Raw genomic sequence first — 23650 nt, forward strand, 5'->3', positions numbered from 1 at the left:
GGCTGAATCTGAGGAGAGGCGAGCGGGCGACGCGCGGCAAACTGAAACCCGGCGACGCGCATGTAAAGACAGAGAAAGAAAAAGAACCAGGAACGCCGCCGCTACGCGCGGCCTGTTCTAAATACGCTTCACGCTTCGCGCGCGTTGTCCTGGTTCGTCACTGTCGCGGTGGTACTACAGCATGCTCACACGCGTCGCAAGAACGTCTCGAAATAGCTCTGAAGTCTTCTCTCAAAGTGCATACACCACTCAATTCACGCTTCACATACAAGGCGACGTCGAGCGACCGCGCGACACTCCGCTACAGCTGGTGCGGGTCACTCTGGAGTCTTTTGCAGCACGGTGCGACGGTTTTTAAGTCGTTCGCTTTTTCGCCAACACTTTTAGATTGCGTGTTCGCGGAGTCGGCTCCATTCCGCTTTATTACTCATGGCACTCACGAAAGCACACCAGTATAGACCGACCGTAATGTATATTCAGCGTTTAGGCTGCGATTCGTCCTCCAACGACCTCACTTGCGTTATGATATTGTGCACATGTTCAGCGAGCGGCTGTGTGTGTTTCTGCGGCGCCAAGGTCATTTCCGAACCAGTGACCGTCAGTGCGCATTTCAAACGCGCTCCTGCGTGTGGCGTTGCATTTTATACTATAGTCGCACATTCCGGCAGAAATTATTGCGGTCCAGTGTTTTGTTTGAAGCTGGAAGTGCTTTGTAAGGCTAGTCTCTTGGAAAAGGCGGCAAAAGAATATGTACATTCGTGTTAATATAAAAGTCCCAACGCGTGAATAATTCGCGCATCGTGCACAGAGCTGATATAGCTTTCATTTCAAACAAGTTGTTAGCCGACACAAGGCGACGAAGGTCCATTTGCGCACACATAATACAGTGTACTAGAATTTCTAGTACACTGTACACATACTGCGTACAGCAGTCGGACGTGCAGCACACGCGTGTGTGTGCTCCACTGCAACTGCGGTGCAGCAAAGTATGGCCTTCGAGATTGGGTTACGCGCGCTTACGCGGTCCGATCTTGGAGGCAATGAGGAAAGTCGACAAGTAACATCTGCCCTGCCGCAACTGTTGCCGGAGAAAAAAGACAACAACAGGATGAGCATATATGATATATATACATGGAGGGAGAAAAAGAATACATGTCCATGGTGTTTCTATGAAGACATTTAGTAATATATAAGAAGCGTCTGGAAATACGTTTCTTTTTTAAAAGGAGGGTTTCCTTGAAGCCATGCGCCGCGAGCGGTGGCAATCAAGAGGCGACGCGCTATACGAGAAAATTAGTTGCTAATTAACAAAAACTATATTAACAAAATATCTAAATTTAATTTCGTTTTCAGTTCCGGCTCATCGTAATCGGCAAATTGAAGCGAGCTCTTTGTACAAGCCATATCAACTCTTGGATATGGTAAATGCGATCACCACCGCGTAAACTGTGGCACGACGAAAATTCACACGGAAGACAGGGAAACACAAACTGCATTGTCTGATATGTGCGACGAGCAGCAGCAAAGTTCCTCCCAACTCTTTACGGTGCATGCGTCAACACTGAATTCTCTTAAAATACATAAATATGTTTGAGAGAGAGAGAGAATAAGGTTTACTGAGACGAAAAGCGGAGGTTTTCGTCTGATGGCGGTAGAGGAGGAAATTGAACTTTTAATTATTCTCATATATCCATATCGTTTCAAAAAATATGTTCAGGAAATGCGGCACATGTATATTGACGCGTCACTAGCCGCTCGACGCACTTTGCGCGTATTCGCGGTATTCTTTCACGCTATGAAAAACACTTTTATGTAGCACGTATTGAGCTACAGAAAGCTGTATTGGTAGTTTTTCATGTTGCTCTACAATTTTCTCACTGACACTTTTCATCTAATTATAGCGTTTGAGATGTTGACTTATTAATTAAGACTTACTACGTAATTAGGCGAAATGCAAAATATAATTCGAGTATCTCCAAGTGACGGCAGACAACATTACCAACATTACCTTGCGTCTGTCCAGTTAGGTGGCATTTGCATATTTTTGAATCTTGGTGCATGATCGTTAGGACACCATATATATATATATATATATATATATATATATATATATATATATATATATATATATATATATATATATATATATATATATATATATATATATATATATATATATAATTGGATATAAATTGTTTGTATATATATTACAAAACTACAATTTCGTAGTATTTAATTATGCTACCCACAGTTTATTAATACTGTAATGTATTTGTTCTATTCCTACTAGTTTTCTTTTGCGTCGTGCAATTTTAGCTTCTGAAAAACCTGCTGCTGTTCATGCATCAATTAAGTATCATCTATGCGCAAGCTCAAGGTCTCACACTTTTGCTTGTGATACCTTCTGCATTAATATCTGCTTTGAAATATATATTCCAGATATAAAGAACAAAAACTGATATGAAAAATTGGCACCCAGTCTCTTTATTTTTCTTCGTTTTGCAAATATGGTGGCCAGTAGACATTTGTGACCGACTACGTCACCTATAGTAGGATACAACTTAAAAAAAGAAAACAGCAGTTGGCAACGAAAGCACACGGACCGCGCGGGGTTGTTACTCCTCCAGCCAATCACAGAAGCAAACAAAATCGTCTTCATGCGACCATTTCAAAATGGCGTCGTGCTTGATACCTCCGGAGTGTCTGCTGTTCTTGAAGAACCTTTTCATCGGCGGAAGCGATGAGGTGTGCAACAGAAACGGACAAAGTGTGCGAAGTCTGAGCATTTCACTCTTCAAAAGTACGCGGTACAGTTCATTTCACTGCTGCGCCAGTTTTACTCATGAAACCTCACTGCCAACTGAAGTGAAACTTGACAATAAATAGTTGCAGCGAAGCAAGCGTTTTATTTCAGTTCAATATAGAATTAGGCTTTCAACATTCCACCATAACAGACGAGTGAAACGTACAAAATTACGCGCTTATAATTTTATATTTGTGGTTAACGCCTTATTTAGGTAACAGGGAAAGTTTTGAAGTGCGAACTATTTGCAGCCGCGCGGAGGAACAGTGGCTGGCGGTTATGAGGGCGTGGGCGGGGCTTCACTGCATACTTGAGTTGTATCCGACTAACGTTAGAACGCTATCTAGCGAGGCGAGTCTAGCAGTGTTATTGGAGGAATTAGAGGGTAGTAAATGGGATATAATAGGGCTCAGTGAGGTTAGGAGGACAAAAGAAGCATATACAGTGCTAAAAAGCGGGCATGTACTGTGTTACCGGGGCTTAGCAGAGAGACGAGAACTAGGAGTCGGATTCCTGATTAATAAGGAAATAGCTGGTAACATACAGGAATTCTATAGCATTAACGAGAGGGTGGCAGGTCTTGTTGTGAAGCTTAATAAGAGGTACAAATTGAAGGTGGTACAAGTCTATGCCCCTACATGCAGTCATGATGACCAGGAAGTCGAAAGCTTTTATGAAGACGTGGAATCGGCGATGGGTAAAGTCAAAACAAAATACACTATACTGATGGGCGACTTCAATGCCAGGGTAGGCAAGAAGCAGGCTGGAGACAAGTCAGTGGGGGAATATGGCATAGGCTCTAGGAATAGCAGAGGAGAATTATTAGTAGAGTTTGCAGAACAGAATAATATGCGGATAATGAACACCTTTTTCCGCAAGCGGGTTAGTCGAAAGTGGACGTGGAGGAGCCCGAATGGTGAGACTAGAAATGAAATCGACTTCATACTCTGCGCGAACCCTGGCATCATACAAGATGTAGACGTGCTCGGCAAGGTACGGTGCAGTGACCATAGAATGGTAAGAACTCGAATTAGCCTAGACTTGAGGAGGGAACGGAAGAAACTGGTACACAAGAAGCCAATCAATGAGTTAGCGGTAAGAGGGAAACTAGAGGAATTCCGGATCAAGCTACAGAACAGGTACTCGGCTTTAACTCAGGAAGAGGACCTTAGTGTTGCAGCAATGAACGACAATCTCATGGGCATCATTAAGGAGTGCGCAATAGAAGTCGGTGGTAACGCCGTTATACAGGAAACCAGTAAGCTATCGCAGGAGACGAAAGATCTGATCAAGAAACGCCAATGTATGAAAGCCTCTAACCCTACAGCTAGAATAGAACTGGCAGAACTTTCTAAGTTAATCAACAAGCGTAAGACAGCGGACATCAGAAACTATAATATGGATAGAATTGAACAGGCTCTCAGGAACGGAGGAAGCCTAAAAACAGTGAAGAAGAAACTAGGAATAGGCAAGAATCAGACGTGTGCGTTAAGAGACAAAGCCGGCAATATCGTTTCTAATATGGATGAGATAGTTCAAGTGGCTGAGGAGTTCTATAGAGATTTATACAGTACCAGTGGTACCCACGACGATAGTGGAAGAGAGAATAGCCTAGAGGAATTCGAAATCCCACAGGTAACGCCATAAGAAGTAAAGAAAGCCTTAGGAGCTATGCAAACGGGGAAGGCAGCTGGGGAGGATCAGGTAACAGCAGATTTGTTGAAAGATGGTGGTCAGATTGTTCTAGAGAAACTGGCCACCCTGTATACGCAATGCCTCATAACCTCGAGCGTACCGGAATCTTGGAAGAACGCTAACATAATCCTAATCCATAAGAAAGGGGACGCCAAAGACTTGAAAAATTATAGACCGATCAGCTTACTGTCCGTTGCCTACAAAGTATTTACTAAGGTAATCGCAAATAGAATCAGGAACACCTTAGACTTCTGTCAACCAAAGGACCAGGCAGGATTCCGTAAAGGCTACTCAACAATAGACCATATTCACACTGTCAATCAAGTGATAGAGAAATGTGCAGAATATAACCAACCCTTATATATAGCTTTCATTGATTACGAGAAAGCGTTTGATTCAGTCGAAACCTCAGCAGTCATGGAGGCATTACGGAATCAGGGTGTAGATGAGCCATATGTAAAAATACTGGAAGATATCTATAGCGGCTCCACAGCCACCGTAGTCCTCCACAAAGAAAGTAACAAAATCCCTATAAAGAAAGGCGTCAGACAGGGAGATACGATATCTCCAATGCTATTCACAGCATGTTTACAGGAGGTATTCAGAGGCCTGGAGTGGGAAGAATTGGGGATAAGAGTTGATGGAGAATACCTTAGCAACTTGCGATTCGCTGATGATATTGCCTTGCTTAGTAACTCAGGAGACCAATTGCAATGCATGCTCACTGACCTGGAGAGGCAAAGCAGAAGGGTGGGTCTGAAAATTAATTTGCAGAAAACTAAAGTATTGTTTAACAGTCTCGGAAGAGAACAGCAGTTTACAATAGGTAGCGAAGCACTGGAAGTGGTAAGGGAATACATCTACTTAGGGCAGGTAGTGACCACGGATCCGGATCATGAGACTGAAATAACCAGAAGAATAAGAATGGGCTGGGGTGCGTTTGGCAGGCATTCTCAAATCATGAACAGCAGGTTGCCACTATCCCTCAAAAGGAAAGTGTATAACAGCTGTGTGTTACCAGTACTCACATATGGGGCAGAAACCTGGAGGCTTACGAAAAGGGTTCTGCTGAAATTGAGGACGACGCAACGAGCTATGGAAAGAAGAATGATGGGTGTAACGTTAAGGGATAAGAAAAGAGCAGATTGGGTGAGGCAACAAACGCGGGTAAACGACATCTTAGTTGAAATCAAGAAAAAGAAATGGGCATGGGCAGGACATGTAATGAGGAGGGAAGATAACGGATGGTCATTAAGGGTTACGGACTGGATTCCAAGGGAAGGGAAGCGTAGCAGGGGGCGGCAGAAAGTTAGGTGGGCGGATGAAATTAAGACGTTTGCAGGGACAACATGGCCACAATTAGTACATGACCGGGGTAGTTGGAGAAGTATGGGAGAGGCCTTTGCCCTGCAGTGGGCGTAACTAGGCTGATGATGATGATGATGATGATGACAGCTACGAATGAAAATCTGCAGCATCATCTTGCGCAGTAGCCTCGTGTCCGCACTGTTAACGCTTGTTTATGCGGACGACACCCGCAAAAACCGTCCCCTTGGAGAATGCTGACGACTCGGGGAAGTCCGAGTGAAATGCCAATTGAGGGGACCTTGAGTTGGGCCCAAGGTTGAATTAAGCCTCGATCCGCTTGCGTGACCGAGTAACACACAGTGACCGCGAAGGGGGGCAAGTTTCCGCAATCCTTGCAGCAGACGCCGTAATTCAGTGATTTACACACGCGACGTCCTGTATATATACTTTATGAAATCCAAGGGTAAGGCATCTCGATTACGACGCACGTGTCAGACGTTATGCTTTGGAGCGAGTATAAACATCAAGGGCAGGCGAAAACCGATCGCATTCAGGAAGTTTACCCGCGGCGTTCAGAGTGTTCGGAAGGTTAACTCCGGTGCACGTAATGTCAGCAAGGACGGATTCGATGTCGTCCGCATTTCGATGGGGACGAAATGTAAAGACGCGCCAGGCGGTCGACATTAATACGAAGGAGTCCCCCACGATGGCGTGCTTCATAATCGGAGCAAAATTGTTGGCACGTAGAACCCCAGAATTTTTTTTTTGTCATCAAGCAAGAGGGTGAATGAATGTTTTCTTGGGCACACTGTACTCGAGGCATTAGGGGGGGAAGGGGGAAGGGAGAGGTGGACCACCTAGGGTGCAGCCCGCTGAGCAGCGGCTGTGCTGCGGTCGGTACTAAATAACTGTTTCAAGTTATAAAGAATCTTATATTTTTCGTTAACTACGGTTTGTATCGTGCAGGTAATTATTGAGCTTTATGTCGTTTTAGCGCATAGTACTTAAGCTGCTCGCTGAGTGGGCTTCAGCACCCCCCCCCCCCCGCCAAATTATTCCGGCTGGCGACCTGCTCCCTTTCATTATTTATGCCTCGCACGTCGCCTATGAACAACGGCGCATATCCTTCGAACGCCCGCCCGAGACAAGTACGATGGTACACGGCTTCCAGACATACCAAGGGCCATGCTCAAGGTAATAGTTGCATTATTACGCACCAAGCAAGCATGGGAAACTTAACAGTGAGCAATGCAACCTTAGCCCCCCCCCCCTCCCCCAACCCCGGAAAAAAAAAATATCCTGGCTACGCGACTGGTATATCCAGCGCCACAACTTCTACGTCTCTTACAAATTGTGACAGGCCAAAGTGCCACCATATTGTCTTTATTTCTTTTTTTATTTTCACAGAAATAAATGCCAAATTACAGGCAGAAATACCAGTCTAGACCGTTTAGATTATTTCACATTCAATATACAAAATGGGCGTCAAGAAATAGGAGGGAGCGGCAAGGGAAAGTGAGGAGGAGGGGGGTTGACACTCCTAGCAGCCACACCAGGTCCCGGGAATGCGAGTGACGCCGGTAGGCACACCATAGAGAGTAAAACAAAGTTGGTTTATATAGCCCGCACGTTGAAATATTTGTTCCAAAACTCAATCTGTATTTGTTTGGCAGAAAGGGGCATGTTATCAGTGGAGAAAACAACATTCTTACCTTTTGAGCGGCGCGCCCAGAACCTATACCCTACAATGCCCAACATGTCATGTATACCATGCTAAAGTTGACAGCTCAAAAATTAAGCTTGATTTTTCCACGGGAAACTTCGCGCATTGCGGTGTTTTAGGTACCCTGCAGTGAGTCTCCCAGCTGTCGATAGTTCAGCAAACCGATTACTAAATAACCATTGTTGCAGACGTCGATTGCGGACATGTACGAGCTACCTAAAAACATATAATGGCTGCCGCTGTAAACTGAGTGTGTTATCTATGTAAATATACGAAATTGAACAAGGAAGTATGCTGGGAAACTTCTTCAGGAGCAGTCACCGGCAGAAAAGCGGAAAGTCTTCAGAGAGATCGACCTCCCCACCTTAGGTGCAACGATTGAACATTTTGCGATCCATGCGTATACACATAGGTGTTAATATGCACTGAGGAATTTTATACTGAAATGATTATCCCTACCACAGCGCGAGCGCCGACGAAAGCACATTCAAAGGACACTGAAGTGAGGCAGTGACTCAGTTTAGACTCATAACGTATTCTTGAAGAATTCGATTTTAGCTTATTTTGCTGTAATAGGTTGATTATTAAAGTGAAAATGACGTCCAAGGTTTAATTTTTTTGAAGTTCGCGCCAAAACAATAGGGTCGGTGCGTCACTGTGACGTCGAGGATTGCAACGCGTTTCTTTCTCATTTCGGCCGTCGTGGTTCAGTTTTAGTTCTTGAAACTTTCCACGTTCATTTCACTCTTTGGCTCCTTCAGAGTAATATATGTAGTCCATCTTTACCGACAAAAGCTTAACTAGGTCCGGACAGACGGCATAAACGTCTGTGACGTCACGGTGGGCTGCTGTGAGAATTTCAAGGTGGTGTCGCCACCCGTCTTTCGTTTTTCGCGCCATTTCTCGTTACTCCCCTGATTCTTTGCCTATCCCTCTTAGTGGGTGCGAGCCATGACAGAGGGTCATCGTCATCAGTATCATAATAATCGTCATCGTCATCAACGAACTGTCTTCTCGCGGGAAGGTGGAAACTGTGGAAAGGTTATTTACCAACACAGCTGAAATAATATTTCTCGTTAGTGTCCCGCTTTAAAGGGACCTCTAATGAAAAATGATAAGTCGACCTGTGTAAGGAAATTGTAGTAGTACCAAACAATTATACTCTTGCCGTATGAGCAAACTTGTGCCCAATAAAATACGCTAATGTAAAGGAAGTGTGGCGAGAGGCTGCCTTGAAAATGTTCCCACACATGCTTGCCCGGACTTCAAAGATCTTCAAAGGGCCTAGCTAACTTTTTTATTGGCAAAGGTAGATTGCATTGTTTTTCTAAAAAAAGTCAAATACTGAACTTAGCCAACGCCACCTAGATAGCACAAGGCCTGATCACTCCGATCCATGACGTCAGGCTACCTGGCCCGAAATTTCTATTGCCAAGGCTGGCGTGACGAAAGCGGTGACGTCAAAATCCCCACGGCTTACACGGGAGCATCCCCATTAGATTCTATAGCAGTCGGGCCAGGTAGCACGACGTCATGGATCGGAGTGAACAGGCCTTGTGCTATCTAGGTGGCGTTGACTTAGCACTCTTCGAGAACATTTACTACGTCACAGTTAACTGCTAACGTACGAGAAAATTTACTTCGAAATCCGTGACACCACATTGACTTACCGACGCTTGGGTTTCGGTCGCGAGATTCGGAATATAAAAGTCTGGCCTGCAGCTTTATCTTTATGCCCAACGTCTTATCACAAAAGTAGGGAAACTCAGAGTTTCTAAAGAACACTTTGTCGACCCATTTATCGCTTCTTGTCACTGTTCATTTAATTTCAGCACCGCGCGCTAATAAGTGCCATTCCAGGGGTGTACATCGTCAAATTCCGCCAAACTGTACAATTCTACAATGGCGGGGCTGTGAGCCAATCAGAGAAGTCGTAGCAGCCCTCTGAGCCAATCACAGACGACAACATGGCGAATTCGACAACACGACGGAATTCGACGACGTTCAGACTAGCATTGCGGTACCGAAGCAAACTGTGCAGAGAGAGGAATCAAAGACGACGACGAAGACGTCCCAAACACGGCGTGCACGGCCAGCCGAAGAGAAAAAAACAAATGTCCGGCCGCGCGCCAAGGCTGGCGAGAATGTACTCGACTGTCCTGCACAATGCCGTCGACGACAAGCCTTCCTCCCCAATAGTGGTCCCTTCCTCCGTCGCCGCCTCGGCCGCGTTGATGTCGCGCCGGTGCAGGCCGTCCTCGCTCGAGGCCCTGGCCACGGACGTTATCGTGGCTCGGGTGCTGCCGGCGCTAGAGCGCGTCGTGCTGGCTCAAGCCGACGGGAGCTGCGTAGACGACGCCCTGCCGGAGGGCCACAACCCGTTCGCGACCTGCAAGCCGGCCATCATTGAGTCGCTGATCGAGAAGTTACAGAAGAAGCGCGGCCACCTCAACCTGACCAGCCTGCAGTTCGAGATACTGCTGTGCCGCGCGGGAGTCAAGAAGCTCGACCTCTTCCTCACCTCCGAGTTCCTGGCGCGAAAGGACGCACTGAGGTGATTTACGGTCGCGGAATGTATCAGTGCGGTCCGCTGTTAAGCGGAACACTCGCTAATGATGTGTCACGTGCGGCTCTCTCCACTTTGCTGGCGCATCTAGCTGCCAGAGTCTGCTGAAGCTGTGTCGATGCAGGTGTGTAAAAAAGTGCCATAGCCACAAGTCGTCTGCTGCAAAGCCGTGCGATTGTACGCTTGCCAGAGGAAAGAAAATCACACTCACGTGTTCCCTGTAACAGTGGACCGCACTGTACAGCCTTTTACTCCACGTGTCGCTTGCGATTGTGACGGGCGGTAAAGCGCTTGTCCTTGTCCGTCTTTCTTGTTTCCGTGTTTTTATTCGCGCTAAGTTACTACTTCAAATATGGTCATTAGTGCCCACGTTTATAAAATGAATAGGCCTGTCAGTAGCAGTCTTGACATGACAATAGCATAGCGCAGTCTACTTTTTATGCACGGGCAATGGAAAGGACACAGACATCCTGTACTTTACGTCCCAGTCTGTTTGTGCTTGCGCTATTTATTTTTGCGCTGAAATGAAAACTAGCATTCGCCAACTCGTCACCTTGCTTGTAACGCATAGTCGTTAGTTAGCGCGAAGAAAGAGAGGGAAGAGGTGAACTGTGTCACTAGCTCTGTTGTTTGGCAGCGCCAAGGTGGGCCTCTGTGTGACGCGGGATTTCAGCCACGGCCTCCAAGATCACACGCCACGCGCCGGTCGATCTCGGAGGCCGTGCTTTAGCGCATTATGCCCAGGACTGTCCGTCGTGACGGTGCCGCGAACTGTCAATAATCGGAGGTAAAGAGACAGGAAGGTTATAGGGGTACAATGGAATTGCATCTTTTTTTGCATGACGGGGTGCACTCGTGCGTGCTAAGTACCGCAGGAACGGTTACTGTTTTACTGCGATAGCAATCATATCGACACTCGTGGCGCGCTCGAGCTGCCGCCGTTGCCGCCGTGCTGTCACGGTATCAGCGGCCCACGCGTGGAGGTTTAGAAGGTCTTCCGGTGCGCCAGAGAGGCGCCGTGCCCCCTAGTTAGTTTAGGTGCAAAAACGACGCAGCCGAGAGCACGGCTCCTCACGCTCCGCTCAATCGGCTCTGCCGCAGAGTCAGGGCAGCGTCGTCTGCCATGCTGGCATGACCGTCGTGCGCGCTAGTACACGGTAGCGTTCTCGCTGGCCAGGAGTGTGCGTAACACACTGTGGTGCGTGAAGATCCAGAGGTCTTGAGCGGAACGGACAGGATGCACTTCGAGATACAAACGCCGACGGTTTTCCTTCTGCCTCATCTTGCGCACCGTTGAGGGTGTGGCACCTGCGATGCCGGTGGCGAGGAGGACATCGGTGCGCGCCCTACGGTGGCGGCAAACGTTGGGAAAACGCTCGTCACGCCAGCGAACGGCGGTACCATCTGTAGAGGGCGCTACGCGCCATGCGTTCTGTATATGTGGTGTTGTCCAATAAAGGTGTGGGCATTCGTTCGGTCAACCCGGCTCCGAGGCACTTGGGTAGACGCGGCTAGCGTCTGTCAGCACCCCACATCGTACATGCTGTCAGAAGTGGCCGCTGTTCGCTCTCTCTAATGGCGAACAAGCCGGACGCTGCATTTGCCGGGGTACCTGGACCCAACAGCCATCGAGCTTCGACTTCGCCGTACCAAGTGCATGGTCTACCTGGCTTGAGCAGTTCGAGGACTGTGCCTACGATACAGGATTACGTGTGGTGGCACGGACGTTCGCAGCAAATACGGGGCAGAGCCACTCGCTGCAGACAGTGTGCTGCAGTCACACGACTGCAAAGAAGTGAGCCATTGGTGGTAACGAAGACTCCAGAACAAGCATGGCAAGAAGTAGGAATGGGCTTGTTTAGTTACAAGGGGCGCAATTACCTACTATTAGTTGATTATCGTTCTCGCTACCCTGATGTCATCTACATGCGAAGCACGAACTCTGAGACGGTCATTAGTGCAGTCAAGAGCATTTTCGCTCGTTCTGGAATTCCTGCAGTAGTACGAAGTGATAGTGGACTGCAATTTGCTTCACATGCCCTTGCAGCTTTTGCGAAGCGCTATGGCTTCCAACACATCACCTCAAGTCCAAACTACCCGCTGTCAAATGGGGAAGTTGAAAGGGTGATGCGTACGATCAAATAATTGTCTGCGAAAGCAGACGATCCTTTTCTGGCTCTTCTGTCGTACAGAGACACTGCAGGCGTCACATGGTTTAGCCCAGCGCAGCTACTGTTTGGTCGCAGCTTGCGAACCAGGCTTGCCAAGACAGTCGACCGCCTGGAACCGAAGTCGCCTGCGCCAGACGATGTCAGGTATAAAGACGAAGAGGTGAGAAGGCGGCAGAAGAAAGACTTCGATCGCGGTCATGCGGAGGGAGGACGGCCTTCCTCCGCTGCGGCCGGGAGATACGGTGGGGGTTCGAGACACCAACGATAGGGCGTGTGTTCTCAGCCCAGCCTCCAAGCCCCGCTCGTACGTCGTCGAAACACCCAGCGCGGTGCTTGTGCGTAATAGGATGCGTCTAGTGCCCCATTCAGACACAACGATGAGCCAGCTCAGCGATCCAGCTCGTAGTGAAAACCGCGAGGAGCACGAAGAGCAGACCACGGTGACAGACGCCACGGCAACATCACAAGTCTCCAATGATTGTGCAGTGAGAGTCACCAGGTTTGAGCTTCGAGTCAAGACTCCGGGACGACTTGACTTGTGAAGTGTTTGGTGTTTCTTGCGTGCATATCTCGGGGGAAAAATGTAGAGGGCGCCACGCGTTCTATATATATATATGGTGCCGTCCAATAAAGGTGTGGGCATTAGTTCGGCCAACTTGGCTCCGAGTCCCTTGGGTAGACGCGGCTAGCATCTGTCAGCACCCTACTTCGTACACCATCGAATCGCCCTACGCCAGCGCTTTCTTAACACACTGTATGAGGAGGTTCACATGACGCTGCGCTTACTGTGCTTCACCCGTAGAGGTGTGCGCCGTGTCGGTGCTGAGCGGCGTCGGCGGCGTCGGCGTGGAAACCGAAACCAAAAATTTAAAAAGCTGTTCGCTACATCCTTCTTTGCTAAACTGGTTGAAAGTCTGGCTTTTTTCGTGCTAATGTGCTGAGAGGACCGAATACATAGGTGTTGAAAGCGAAAAAAATGCGAAACGTTTTGTAAGTCCCTTGCTTTTAAAAAGCTGGCATATTAAATAAAAATTTGGGCATGCATCTAAAGACGTCCATGCTGAGTGTGTTTTTCTAATCATTCCTCGACGAATATGCAGAGGCTCGCGGTTCTTTTGCGTCGTAATCGCAATATTTTTCTTTTTTGCTATGCCTCGGTTTATATGAGATTCTTTCATTGAGTAAACAGTCAGTGAAGTGTAGAACTGCCGAGCCAGTACCGATGCACGTGACACTCTCTAAATATGTTAACCTTGCTTCCACTTGTTCTGAATGAGGTTGTGTTTATGCAGTATGCTTTACGTAAAAATTAAGCTGTCAACCAATGAGCAGATGTTGTAACGCACATTCCTGACTGGAAGATAAGTGAACTCACTTGTTCTGAATATTAATCACCCTTTGCTCATGTAACTTTTCTTATAACGTCCTTTTTACATGAAGAAAAAAGAATCAAAACAGTTTCTTTCTCTGCAGCAAGTCAAATATTTCTTTCAGCTGGGATATGTTATGATGCAGTAGAAAGCAAATTCGCTCAATTCGTTAACTCGTCGTCACCAGGTTGAATGAACGAAGTTTGGATTAGTATGAATGCAGGCATCGCTCGGATGCACCATTATTTCCGAAAAAAAAAAAACAGCTTTTTAACCTACACGTCGAAACTGTTTTATAGTTCAGTGCAGCTATCGGTGTTGATTGCATTCATTTTTTATATGAATGCTTCAAAGAAAGAGCACCATGTAGTAGACATGGAAAAAAAAATTAAGTGTAGAAAAGCTCCTTCGGTTGCAACAGCCGGAATAATGCGAAAACTTCCATTGCTACAGGTTGCATCGCTCGCGTTGATGCCGCTTTCAAACATATTGCCGATTCTACCTGCAACTGCAGTGCCCACGGCCCTCAAGCCGTGATTCCGACGTTCCGAGGTCGCCGTTTACTCTCGTTGCGCCACATTGCGCTTTTGAAGGAGAAGTTTCGGAATCCCACGTTGCGCTGACTTGTGACGCCACGCATGCGCAGACGCGTGGTTGCTTTTGCTTGTATTGTGTTTCTTCATTGCTCCCCTTCTTCGCATGATTCTATGCTCGAGACAGGCACAAGAATTAAGCAAGACAACACAACATCTCAAACGGAGCTGGATATCTTTATTCCTATTTCAATGGCGCGCCGAGCTCGCCGACAAGAAACATCGGCGTCGTCAGCGGCGTACCGATGTCCCGGCGCACACCTCTATTCAACCGTCGGGCGAAACTGCTCGATTTTTTTTTCTTGTTAGGAAGAATTGAATGGTTGTCAACGTAAAGTCATGCACTCGTTCCACCTCACCGCGTATCTTGTCTGGGGACTATACTGTAGACACGTGAACACGGCGTCAGTACAGAACGTCGCGTAGGCGCTATTTTCTTGTAAAAAAAATTAATAAACACCCACCCGTTTACGCTCACGACGGCTGTGCGCCTCTCGGCAACACGAAGTTGCTGCCGCGCGCGCAATGCAAGACACCCTGCCTTGCTCGATACCGGCCGCGGCGACCTCATTTGGAGTGAAGAGAAATACAAAAAAAAGGGCCCTTGTATTTTGATTTCGGCGCACGCTAAAGAACCCCGGGTGGACGAACTTAATCCGGAGTCCCCCACTGCGGGTGGGCTTCGTAATCGTATCGTGTTTTTAGCACGAACAGCTTTAGAAAACGTCATAGTATGTACGTACTTTATAGATACTACGTTTGCTAACAAGACACATGGTGCGTAAGCGCATTATCATAGAAAATTTGACCTGCAGAAGACCCGTCACCTCGCGGCGTACGAGCCAATTACGAGAGGGGCGTAGTTCGCAGCAAACCGCGACTGTGTGTGCTGCGTCTTCATGCACAGTTTCACGAATGTACGCGTACAGGGCTCTTAAAGAAATACACGCGACACACAAACACACGCTGACTCGCACCGAAGCGCAAGCCATCACAACGTCTCCACGCAGTATCGCTCTCGTTCACCAGCTCGCCGAGCAACCCGCTATGGCAAGGCGAGGAAAGTGCCTTGCAGTTACACGTCTCATAGCGAAATGTCCTTTTCGAGTGCCGACAACTCCGTTTGGTGGGAATGCTGGTCGCAACGTTTAGCTCTACTTTCGAGAGTCGTCATGCTTCCTGATAAGCCTATTCACTTTGGGCGCAATCGGAGTTGGCGCACGCTGTCGTTAGGGTTAACGTACCGGGCCGTACAGAAATCGAATGGGGTGCACTCTCGCGTAAGCGTTGTGAACTGCGCTTGTTGACACGTATTTACTTGAACACTTGGAAACAGCGCGGAAATAACGTCACGCGTGTTGTCTAGCCGTGTCCCGTTTCTTTTGTTTTTTAATGCGAAGCATTTATCTGCCTACAGTCGGAGCCAAGGTGGTCCGAACGAGGTCACCCGCAGGGACGCGCCAATTTTGTCGCCGCTATCCATCCCGGACGTCCCGGGCGTAGTGCCCATCCCGGACATAGTGCAGCTCGAAAAAAAAAAAAAAACACCTGACAATGCGCAAGCGAGCACCGGAAATAGTGTGAATTAAGGCGACCCCCAGCGGCAGGTGATGCACGTGGGGTCCAACGTACCGTCGTTCTCACGTTGCCATCGTCTTCATTTTTATTTCATGGCGTTGCGATACTTCCTTCGTCGTCGTGCGACCGTCATCTTTCCACCTTACTTGCTCTGTTGCTGTCACTGTGTCGTAGTATCTTCGTTGTACCGTCATCGTCGTCATGCCATTGCCGGCATCACGTCGTCATCACAAGTCGTCGTCTTGACGTCGGGGTCGTTCCGTCGACCTCATTTTTGCCGTAGCGATTGCATTGTCGTCGCGCCAGCGTCGTCGTGATCCCACCTTCGTCACCACTTTGTCGTCGTTCCATCGTAGAGCAACAAGAGCATCTTGCAGAGCAAGAACGACATGTTGTTATTCCGAACACTACGCAGGCAGTCCTCCATGCGGGGTGCCCCATGCAGGGTGCAACAAGCTAGTGTTCATCGGCGCGTTACATTCGTTTCAAAACACCCGCGCTCCACACGTCACATGGCTACGTCACATGAAGTAATTTCCGGTTAGGCCACGCGTATTTTTCAGTTTCCTTTTTGTTTGTAGCTCATCTCTTCCTCTTCTCACTCGAATGTCAGCCGTACAGTTGCTACATGTACTACCAGACGTACATGCCACCAAAGGTCGGGGAGGTTTAGAAACCTCCTTGCCAAAGGTAGCGAGTTGCGCGTAGGTCCGCCATCTTAACTGTCAAGCAACCAAAAGCTATGCGGCGAAGCCGCACTCCGTTTTTTGCAAGCGGCATGAATGGCATATTAAGCCAATCGACCAAGGCACTTTTCTACTGCTTGTGAACCGCGTTTCCGCCTAATTGCGAACAGAGCGCATCAAAACGGCGAACTAGGTCACACCATCCCGAAAAAGAAATCGAAAAAAAAAAGATGCTGCTCCCCTCAACGAGCGGCGTTAGTTGGGGCACGAATATTACGAGTCGTTTTTTGGGGCTCGTTTGAGGCATCACGAAACTTTTGACCTGATAACTTAGGGACGAACTGAGTATGCTAGGTACGCCGGCCAAATGCAGCACTCATTCATCTCGACGGTAACATTAGATCGCACTCCGACCAGTCTCAAGGAGTGTGTTTATAATGTTTTATTGGGAACACAAATCTTACAAAAAGTCGGGAGTGAAATCTACATACATGTAAAAGGGACAGTGTAAGCTTTATAATAAACCAGTTTATTCAAAATTGGATAAAAGTTGGCATTGGAAGTATAAGCACTTAGATGCTCTAATATTTTCTTTGCTTAAGTACTGTTTGGCAACCCGCCGTGGTTGCTCAGTGGCTATGGTGTTGGGCTGCTGAGCACGAGGTCGCGGGATCGAATCCCCGCCACGGCGGCCGCATTTCGATGGGGGCGAAATGCGAAAACACCCGTGTGCTTAGATTTAGGTGCACGTTAAAGAACCCCAGGTGGTCAAAATTTCCGGAGTCCTCCACTACGGCGTGCCTCATAATCAGAAAGTGGTTTTGGCACGTAAAACCCCAAATATTATTATTATTATTACTGTTTGGCATTCTGAGTTTATATCAGCAGAGATATATACGTGACTCAGAGCTATTCCGTGTTCTGTTCTAGACTGTGAACGAAAAAAAAAGTGCTGATATGCAAGTCCAACAGCTTTTAGGCAATAAAACTCCAATCCAAGTTTCAGGGAAAAAAGTGCGTGCACTCATATAGAACACGATCACGGCACCAACATATCCAAATATCTTAATCTACCGAGCTGCCCATCAAGTTCATGTTCTCGTTCACACAGAAAACTGTACTGAAAATAAAGAGGTCTCGTCCTAGTTATGTGCCAGAGCTCTCAAGATTTTAAGAATTCAAGACAAAGAATTTTAAGTTTCTAGCCATAATGACTCGCATTTCCTCACGTTAATGCTTAAATCTCCACGCCTGCTCTATGAGAGGGAATATGAAACGAACGTGGCAACGCCCCCATGAGGAGTATTAGTACGATGAACAAATTCAGCTTTGCAATCGTGCAAAAAGAACAGCTTTTCAGTAAAGCAAAGTTTCTCAAAAACAGATAAGTGAAAAGTGGTGGTTTGTTAACTGTAGGAATGCAGCGGCATCGTCGAAATGTTCCCTGAGGCTTGGAACATTGAAATGTACAGCAGAGGAAATACTACGTATACCTAACTGATCTGCTAGATCCGAAGTTTAAAAATAACCAGTTCTCTCGACGGTCGCTGTTACTGAAACTTAAGCAAAAGCCTGCAGACCCTTGTCAGATGTTATTCTGAACACAGCGCTGCGAAGACCCCTCAGTGAGTTTACAAAGAACACCGGTGATGCAGTGCGGTGACAGGAGGTATGTTTAAATTATTCTCATTTCATTACCTATTGCATCATGACAATCGTACGCAACAGGCTGCATTGCACTCTACCGGCATGTCGCAGTGGGCCTGTTGTTGCGTACATAAGTTACGCTTTCGCTGCTCACAGTGGTGCATCAAGTGCTGCAAGCATGCACAGACACAAAACGGTTGTAAAACAGCTAAAGCTTTAGTAGAGAAAGCTCAAATTTGCGCCTAACCTATGAAACGAAGTAAAAGAAAATGGAGGTAAGAATGAAAATAATGAAAATATTGAATGATGCACATCTTCAAATCTGCCCAAAGTTGCAAAAAATACTAATACAAGAATCAGCATGACAATTTCGCGTTGAGAATTGTGCCTCTTCATGCTCAGAACAAACAAGCTTATAAGCTTCTAAGCTGAACACAATTGACAAACGTCCATTGGTAATACTTGTACTCACGAAGCCATGATGTCCAATTTCTTTAAAAGATGTCTTAAGTGAAAATGAAAGCCGAGTTGATCAGCGGCTTGCAAGGGAGATAATTTTTCATTCTATTATGCTATCAAAGTTCCGGCACAAAGCTTCACCACGGTGTTGTAACTCGAGAAGCAACATAGCGTGTGCAAAACGCATTAAGTACAATTGAGTAATTAAGCAATACGAACGATCAATGCCATAGTGGTATAAGTAGTTCACTATAGCTTCGTAAACGCTGCTGTTTAGATGAATGCAACAAGTGGCAAACAAAGCGCTGTCGTCTTTCTTTCTTGCCTAATAATTTGCTCATTCTATGCACCCCCCTCCCCATCCCCCCCAAAAGAAGAAAGAAATTGGGCATGCAGAGACACTTCAGACTGATTGCGTATGGGAATGCGAAAGCATGGCACCATTTGTAGACCTCGGAACGTCATGAACGCGCTCGTTGTACGCGCTCACGACCTGGCGCGACTTCCTCCCCATTGGCCGCGCCGTCACGTGCCTGATGGCGCACGCACCAGGCCACGTGACTGTGACATGACGTGTGCAACGACGCACGCAACAGGCACGCCTCTAGTCAGCCAGAATCGTGGAGCCCCTGCGGCGACACGGAGGCGGGCTCGTCTCGCGCCCTGGAGGCTCGGGTTCGATTCCTTCCCAGGCCGCAATTTGTCATCAGCCCGTTCCTTGTCCACGCATGCCCTTGCCTGCGTTCTGACTGCGCCTCGGTAAGACCAAATCAAAACGCGCCAAGCCTCTCAACGCGCTCGCGCGAGGAGTTCATAACTAGAAAAAACCCCTCAGCGGCGTTCGATTGGACATTCGTGCTTTCGCATCCACAACTCACGAAAAGTGCTTAGGCGTCTTTGGATTTTTGACATAAAGGAACAATTTATAAAGGGAAAATCAGACATCCACCCGCTCGTAGCAAATGCAACAGAGGAAACCCATACGGGTTCCTCGAAAGAAGAGCCTCGCAGTTGAAGGGAATCGTCCTGGTCCGGGACTCAAACCCCGGACCACCGCCTTTCCGGGGAAGCCGGGGCAATTTGTGCCATACAAATGCCGGACAAAAAAAGAAAAGAAATACAACATGTACCGGGTATCCCCCTTTAATATATACGCAGGTCCAACGCACATCTTGGAATTCATGTGAAGCAAAGCTTTCGTGAAGTGGTAAATCAAATGTTATAAATTGGTCCGTTTCACTCCTGCGCCCTTGGCATAAATGAAATTGGCGTGCGCTCATATGCTTTCGCGCACCAACGCCATACGTGTGGTGTGAAACCTGCGCCGATAATCTCTAACGGCTATAGTTTGCATTGGCACGTCAGCTATTATTGCGGCTTGATGGTCAGAGGGCCGGGCTGCTCCGGTGGCAGACCTTGGTTCGATTCCGTCGTCGAGCAGGTAATTCGATTTTCTTTTTAGAGCGCAGCTCTTTGGCGTCCGTTCCTGGGTTTCGCGTCGGCGTCGTCGTCGGCCTCGTAACCAGCTCCGCCCCCCTTTCATCCCCCCAGCGCTAGCAGCGACCGACTGATACCGCTGGATGCCGCTGACGCCGCTAGAGAGTCAAGATAACGTGACTGCATAGAACACCGTCGCCGCCATGCAGAAAGAGGAGGAAAGGGTCCCCCCCCCCCTGTTCTTGTGTGGCGGATAGCTGGGGTTGACTCACTATCGGCGTCAGCGGCATCAGTCAGTCGCTGCTATCTCTTCCCTCCTCCCTTTATCGTGTTGTCCGCTTGCTGCGCGCGCTTCTGCCCCCATCGTTTGCCGCTGGGTGTACACGCCGCCCCCCTCCCCCCTCTTCCTGCGAGTCTCCGGTTGTCAAAGCGCCGGCTCGAACTTAATTCCTTTCTTCGCTCCTCCTCCAATGCAACCCCTGTGCAGTGGCAATCAGAGAGCCAGATCGGTGGCGGCGGATCTGTATATGTGCACCGCCCGAGCCGAAATTGCCGCTGCCGTTCGCCCTGTGCGGTGGCAATCAGAGAGCCAGATCGGTGGCGGCTTGACATAAAGACAAACAGCAATTTCCTAACACTTATGCGGGAGAACATCCCGTTCCTCTCGCTCGTAACGCGTCCCACGGCTGTGACAACCTCGCGAGGCACTTGTATACATCTCGTCTTTGAGAATCAAGCATTGGTGTACCAAGTCGAACATATATCAGTCTATTTCTCCGACCACAAAGCTTCCTTCATGACTGTCAAGAACTGTTAGTGGAGTCTTTGTTAAAGGAATACGTGTGAAAAAAAAATTCTGTGATAGCGCATACATGTGTTGCTCGATTTCTTTGCCTCAATCTATCGAAAAGGTGAAACAGCTTATTTGCTGCGCTCAAATTTCGCATTAGGAAGTAACGTAATCGTCGGCAATTTTTTTGAAGTGTGAGCTTTTCGGCAGGACAACGGTAGCACCAAGCAGTCACTGTCGTGAAAGTCCAGCAGGGTTCGCAAAAGAAAGCTACGCTTAAAGTAACGCCCGGTTTGGACAAACCGAATTAAAGGAAATCAATGGCGATGCAGCGGCAAGTGCGTTAGCATTGCGTCGAACCTCTCTGAGGTCCCGGATCCGTGATTTAAACCATGTTCACCACATTCTAAGGCGTTGTTCAGGAGCTCACTCGATACCCACCATGCCTTTTCGAGCAGCGAAGTCAACTGACGGCGGTCTGCCCCGGACAATTTGTGCGTGTAATATATATATATATATATATATTGTAATGAAGGCAAGAGGACGACGAAGCAGCCCAGCAAGCAAGCCACAGTGTTGGTGGTAGCCACGCGACCCAAGTGCCCGGATTTCTGGCCCGCCGTTTCTTGACACTCGCCTTTGACGTTCCTCGCCGTTCCTTGACGTCTGCGCGCGAATAATTCATGTGACATTTGGGGGAGGTTGCGTCGATCTCCTGCACCACCCTGGAATTTCGTTCCCGGACGCTCACTTCTCTTCCTGCTCCCATTATGGCCAACGACATCTCGACTCAAGCTGACCCTTCGGCCGCCCATGCCACCTGCATGCGGTGCCGTGATCAGCGGGATCCGCCCATCTTCAACGGCACAGGTGATTCAGATGTTGAAGATTGGTGGTCGACGAACCAGGGCGTCAGCGCCAACAACAAATGGGACGATCCAATGAAATTGACTCACGGCATGTTTTATCTTGCGGACATGGGGGTATACTGTGGTATCACCACCACGAGGCGGCCATTCCCATTTTGTCCGTTTTTAAGACTTCCATTACGGACGCCTTTCGTCGGCCTACGGTCCGCCAGCTTCGCGCTGAGCGGCGCTTGCGTCGACGGGTGCAGCATCCCGGCGAGAATTTCACGGGCCACATCGAGGATGTGCTCAATCTCATCAACCGCGTCAACTCCACCATGACTGAGGAGGTGAAAATCAAGCACATCCTGAAGAGGGTATCGAGGACGACGCTTTCCAGATGCTGCTCGCCAGAAATCCCGCTACGGTCACTGCACTCGTCTCTGATTGTGCCAGAGCTTTGACGACTTGCGCAGGCAGCCCGCCGCGCCCTCACGACGCCCGACGCACTATGCAGCTAGCTACCCGCTCTGCCGATCAACAGCCGCTGCTCTCCACAATCAAGGGCCTTATCCGTGAAAAGGTAGCGCGTCAGCTTTAATTACTACCTCTCACGCACGAGCCTGCGCAGTCTTTGGCTCCGGACATTCAACACGTCATTCGGACACAGGTTATTGAGGCCCTCCCGCCGATGCCTCCGCAACCAACCGTCACTGCGCCGCTTACCTACTCTTCCGTCGCGGCTCGGCGACGGACATGTCGCCGGCATGTCGTCGGAGCACCTCAAGGAAGTGTGGATTTGTCAACTCCTTAACATTCTAACTGATCCATCAGCTAATCCAGCTTCAAGAACTCCCGTCGCCATGCCGCCCATTTCAGTATTCGAGACGATCTCCTCTATCGGCGAAATTACGCGTCTGATGGCCGGAGGTGGCTGCTAATGGTACCCCGCCACATGCGCACGGAAACCTGCACTGCTTTCCACACCGACCAGGAAAGCGCTCACGCCAGCGTTCTCGAGACCTACAACCGCCTGCGTCAGCGATACTACCGGCGCGAAATGTACACATTTGTATGCAAGTACATACGTGTACCTGCCTCTCAGTGGTGCAAGGCTCCACCTCAATGCACGGTCGGTACACTTCAGCCTCTCTCTTGACCAGCCAGTCCATTTGACCGCGTCGGTATCGACTTATACGGCCCGCTTCCCTCGATCACGTCCGGGAATAAGTAGATAATTGTCGGCGTGGACCACCTCACGCGTTACGCGGAGAATGCAGCTTTGCTCACAACAACAGCGAGGGACGTTGAGTTTTTCTTCTTACGCAAATTCGTCTTGCGCCACGGTACTCTCCGTGAGCTCTTGAGTGACAGAGGACGTGTTTTCCTGTCTGCTGCTATTCAAGCCTTGCTCGTTCAGTGCAACATCGATCATCGCATGACATCTGCAAACCATCCGCAAACGCATGGGCTAACTGAACGATTAAATCGCACTCGGTGTCATACAATGTAAACCGCATCGGAACAAACCAATTGGGACACTGTCCTTCCATTGGTCAAGTATGCGTACAACACTGCTACGCACGTGACCACAGGATTCTCGCCGTTCTTTCTCTTGTGCGGACGCGAGCCATCATGCACGCTGGACACTATGCTTAGGTACACACCTGACTCCTCTGAATACTCTCCTATTTCTGATGTTGCCAGGTACGCCGAAGATTGTCGACAGTTGGCCCGCTCATTGACAACCGAGGATCAAGGTCACCAGCAGCAAAGGCACGACACCGACCGACCTCTCCCTACTTTCGCGACCGGTGACCTCGTTTGGCTTTGGATTCCTCCGCGTGCTCCTGGGCCTGCGTCTAAATTACTGGCCCGATACCGTGGCCCTTACCGCTTCCTCACTCGGACATCTCCAGTCATTTATGAGGTCGAGTCTTTACACGGTGCGAAGACTTGTGTCGTCGTGGTCGAGA

General features: G+C 48.5%; 1 protein-coding gene across 1 annotated transcript in view; it reads left to right on the plus strand.

Moving 5' to 3' along the window:
- Positions 1 to 9570: 9570 nt before the first annotated feature.
- LOC142564675 (uncharacterized) overlaps positions 9571 to 23650 on the plus strand; it is a 21853-nt gene continuing 7773 nt past the window's right edge. Inside the window, exon 1 of the mRNA XM_075675791.1 lies at positions 9571 to 10083. Coding sequence (XP_075531906.1) covers positions 9644 to 10083 — 440 coding nt within the window. The 5' untranslated portion in view covers positions 9571 to 9643. The remainder of the gene's footprint in view (positions 10084 to 23650) is intronic.

The sequence above is a fragment of the Dermacentor variabilis genome, chromosome 11 (assembly GCF_050947875.1).
Source record: "Dermacentor variabilis isolate Ectoservices chromosome 11, ASM5094787v1, whole genome shotgun sequence".
Classification (NCBI taxonomy): domain Eukaryota; kingdom Metazoa; phylum Arthropoda; class Arachnida; order Ixodida; family Ixodidae; genus Dermacentor; species Dermacentor variabilis.